The 4,323-nt window shown below is 47.2% G+C and overlaps 1 protein-coding gene across 1 annotated transcript in view; it reads left to right on the forward strand.

Moving 5' to 3' along the window:
• Positions 1–216: 216 nt before the first annotated feature.
• The window catches only part of BRK1 (BRICK1, SCAR/WAVE actin-nucleating complex subunit), a 13,296-nt gene continuing 9,189 nt past the window's right edge, over positions 217–4,323 (forward strand). The window contains exon 1 of the mRNA XM_011952274.1: positions 217–444. Coding sequence (XP_011807664.1) covers positions 327–444 — 118 coding nt within the window. The 5' untranslated portion in view covers positions 217–326. The remainder of the gene's footprint in view (positions 445–4,323) is intronic.

Consider the following 4,323-nt stretch of genomic DNA (forward strand, 5'->3'; position numbering starts at 1 on the left):
ATTTAGTGTGATTTAATCGACTGTGCCCATCTTACTGCGGACACTGAGCCTGGAGCAGTTGAGGGAGACGGCAAGACCCCCCACGAGCCCGTTTAACACCATAACGCGCGTGCACTACAACCTTGCCTCCGTAGTCTAGGCTTCTGTTTTCTACAGCGTAGGAGTAGAGAGCAAACGCCGGAGAGGACGTTACATTGCACAGGCGTATCACAGTGCCCGAGAATTCGTGGGCGCTCCAGAGGATGGGTGTGGGCTGGTGGCGCAGGCGCGCTAGAGGCCTGTAGGGTCGGGGCGCCTGCGCAGTCGCTCTTCCTCAGGCGGCCGCCATGGCGGGACAGGAGGATCCGGTGCAGCGGGAGATTCACCAGGACTGGGCTAACCGGGAGTACATTGAGATAATCACCAGCAGCATCAAGAAAATCGCGGACTTTCTCAACTCGTTCGGTCAGCGGGCCAGCAAGGGGAGGCGGGGAGGAGGGAGGCCGCGAGGCGTTTGGGCTGGGGCTCTGGGGAAATGCTTTGAGAGGACTACCGGAGCCTTCGGCTGTTGCGGGTTTTCACTTCCTCCTTCAGGTCCCACCTTCTCCCTCCCGCCCTGACCCTCAGGCTCCGCTGGACAGTCTCTGTAGGGTTATCCTGCCCTACGCTGAGCTCGTGGCTTCCTGCCATCCCCCTGGACCCATTCTACAAGTCCTTTTCCCAGACGCGTCAGGCAGCCCCATCCTCGCTCCGTGGTTCTCCTAAGTGGTTTCCCTGCCTCCTTTGTACTCTACATCCATTCCAGTCCCCACTTTGCACTCAAAGTGAGCATCCGGGACCGTGTCACTGCTCTGTTTGAGGACTGTTAACGGCTCCCCATCTTCAGGATCTGCTTGAAACCCTCTAGCGTCATGCCTTTTAGTTGGACCCGTTGTCAACCACTCCTGTCTTGTCCATTTCTTTTTTTTTTTTCTTTTTTTTTTTTTTTTTTGAGACGGAGTCTCGCTCTGTGGCCCAGGCTGGAGTGCAGTGGCCGGATCTCAGCTCACTACAAGCTCTGCCTCCCGGGTTTATGCCATTCTCCTGCCTCAGCCTCCCGAGTAGCTGGGACTACAGGCGCCCGCCACCTCGCCCGGCTAGTTTTTTGTATTTTTTAGTAGAGACGGGGTTTCACCGTGTTAGCCAGGATGGTCTCGATCTCCTGACCTCGTGATCCGCCCGTCTCAGCCTCCCAAAGTGCTGGGATTACAGGCTTGAGCCACCGCGCCCGGCCTGTCTTGTCCATTTCTTCCTGTCTCCTGTGTGTGCTGCGGTGAGACTGGTTGGAGATGAGGTCAGAGGGATGCCAGGATCTTGTAGGATCTTGGAAGTCCTCTCTGTATTGCTAGTATATAGCTTGTGGTAGGTGTTCTGTCTACTTCTAGCCCGTTCCTCAGAGCTAATACAGGTCGGGTGCCTTCAGCAGAAAGACATCTTTACCAGAGTCTTTCCTAGGCATGGCCTGCTCGTGACAGCCTTAAATTCTTGTGAACAGCAAGCAAAGTAATCAAGACTCCTACCCCTTCTTCTCCAAGTGTTTAAGAGAACTTGGCACTGGTTAGACTTTCTTGTGTAATTACAGGATATAGGGATGCATCTAGTGAACTTTTCTTCAACTAGTGTACTTTGGAAAAATTTTTAAATGAATTATTCTCTAGCTAAAGGAATGATGGCCTTAGGAGTGTAAAGGTGACAGAGCAAGAGATTGTCAGAAAGCATCAGCGAGAGATACTAGAGCTCCATATGAGGCCCTCTCTTAAGGCATAGTGGGAGACATGGAATAAGAACCACTTCCTACATTCAAAGAAGTTCTAATCTTGAAGATGAAATAATGACAACTTCAGAACAAAGAAGAGCATCATTTTTGTATTAAAGTATTTTCATACAGGGTGTATAGGACTATAATCATGGCTGGGTTCAATGGCTCATATCTGTAATCCCAGCACTTTGGGAGGCCAAGTTGGGAGGATTGCTTGAGCCCAGGAGTTCAAGACCAGCCTGGACAACATGGCCAGATCCTATCTCTACAAAACAACAACAAAAAATTAGTTGGGCATGGTCATGCATACCTGTTGTCCCAGCTACTCGGGAGGCCGAGACAGGAGGATCACTTGAGCCCTGGAGGCAGTGAGCCATGTTCATGCCACTGCACTCCATGGAGCCTAAGCAACAAAGTAAGATGCTGTCTCAAAAAAAAAAAATCCTGAGTTGGATTCTAGTAATGTAATTTCATTTCTGAGAACAGAATTGTACCAGCAAACTTTTAATTCATTATGTTTATCTTTGACATAGTCTTGGTATATCATACCCATTAAATTTATAGTGAATGAGTCTTGGGACTGACTGAAAATTGAAAAGCTTAAGCTTAGGATTTGCAAAGGAGAAATGTCTCTTTTCTTGCTTGATAGGCAAGGAGATATCAGCTCAGAGATTATGTCTGATTTGTAAGAGTCACATTTTATGATCAGATGGAGAGTAAAGACTTTTTATTTGGGCTTTCCAACAAACTCTTTTTTTTTTTTTTTTTTTTTTGAGACAGGGTCTCACCCTAGTCCAGGCTGGAGTGCAGTGGCATGATCACAGCTCACTGCAACCTCGTCTTCCTGGACTCAAGCTATTCTCATGCCTCTGCCTCCTAAGTAGCTGGGTTTACAGGTGTGCACCACCACGCCTGGCTGATTTTTGTGCTTTTTAAAGTAGAGACAGGTTTTGGCCATCTTGCCCAGGCTAGTCTCAAACTCCTGAGCTCAAGTGATCCACCCACCCCAGCCTCCCAAAGTGCTGGGATTACAGTCGTGAGCCACTGTGCCCTGCCCCCAATAAATTCTTAAACTAAGGAATTAGACATACAGAAGTCCAGTCTTTTGGAGCCAAAATAAATGACTTCCCTTAGCTTAGATCATTATCCTCCCTTAAAGTGATGATAATGGCCAAATGTTTGGAGTAATTACTAGGTGGTTTTTAAAGATTTTAGAAAGTGAATTTAGAGAAAATAACAATTAAATACAACTAAGTAAGAAGAGAATTATAATGCAGGATTAACAGTCAAAGGAATTTGACTTAGTAATTAGGTGTACCTGAGTCAGGTTCTTAAAGATTGGCATGGTGGCTCATGCCTGTAATCGCGGCACTTTGGGAGGCTGAGGCGGGCGGATCACCTGAGGTCGAGTTTGAGATCAGCCTGGCTAACATGGTGAAACCCTGTCTCTATTAAAAATACAAAATTAGCTGGGTGTGGTGGTGCACACCTGTAATCCCAACTACTCAGGAGGCTGAGGCAGGAGAATCGCTTGAACCAGGGAGGTGAGGTTGCAGTGAGCAGGGATCGTGCCACTGCACTGCAGCTTGAGTGAAAGATTAAGACCCCGTCTCCAAAAAAAAAAAAAAAAAAAAAAAAAAGAAAGATTGACAATATCACAATGCAAGAGTTTAGAAAAAGACCCCACAAGCTGCAAAACTGGATAAATTTTAAGGATAGACTTGAGTATGTTTTCTTGGTATTGGATGATTTAGGATGACTGTGTATGGGATATTTTTTTCCCATCCTAAGCCATTAGCAGGCTTGTACAATTGTCCCTTGAACAATACATGTTTGAAGTGCAGGGATCCATTTACAGGTAGATTTTTTTTTTGAGACAGATTTTCACTTTGTCACCTAGGCTGAAGTGCAGTGGCATGATCTCGACTCACTGCAACCTCCACCTCCTAGGTTCATGTGATTTTCTTGCTTTAGCCTCCCGAATAGCTGGGACTACAGGTGTGTGTCACCATGCCCGGTTAATATTTGTATTTTTAGTAGAGACAGGATTCGCCATATTGGCCATGCTGCTCTTGAACTCTTGGCCTCAAGTGACCCACCTCTGTTCAACCTCCCAGAGTGCTGGGATTACAGGCATGAGCCACTGTGCCTGCCATAGGTGGATTTATTGTGATAAAAGTTATATAGTATGCCTTCCTCTCCTGCCTCACCTTCCACCTCTGCCACCCATGAGGTAGCAAAACCACCTCTCTTCCTCCTCCTCTTCCTCAGCCTAACTTAGCAGGAAGACAATGAGGATGAAGACCATTATGATGATCCACTTCCATTTAATGAATAGTAAATATATTTCCTTTTCCTAGTGTGTTTTTTTGGTTGTTTGTTTGTTTGTTTTTTGAGATGGAATCTCACTCTGTCGCCTAGGCTGGAGTGCAGTGGCGTGATCTCGGCTCACTGCAAGCTCTGCCTCCCAGGTCATGCCATTCTCCTGCCTCAGCCTCCAGAGTAGCTGGGACCACAGATGCCCACCACCACGCCTGGCTAATTTT

This window comes from Colobus angolensis, unplaced genomic scaffold (assembly GCF_000951035.1).
Source record: "Colobus angolensis palliatus isolate OR3802 unplaced genomic scaffold, Cang.pa_1.0 Scaffold34, whole genome shotgun sequence".
Taxonomy (NCBI): Eukaryota; Metazoa; Chordata; class Mammalia; order Primates; family Cercopithecidae; genus Colobus; species Colobus angolensis.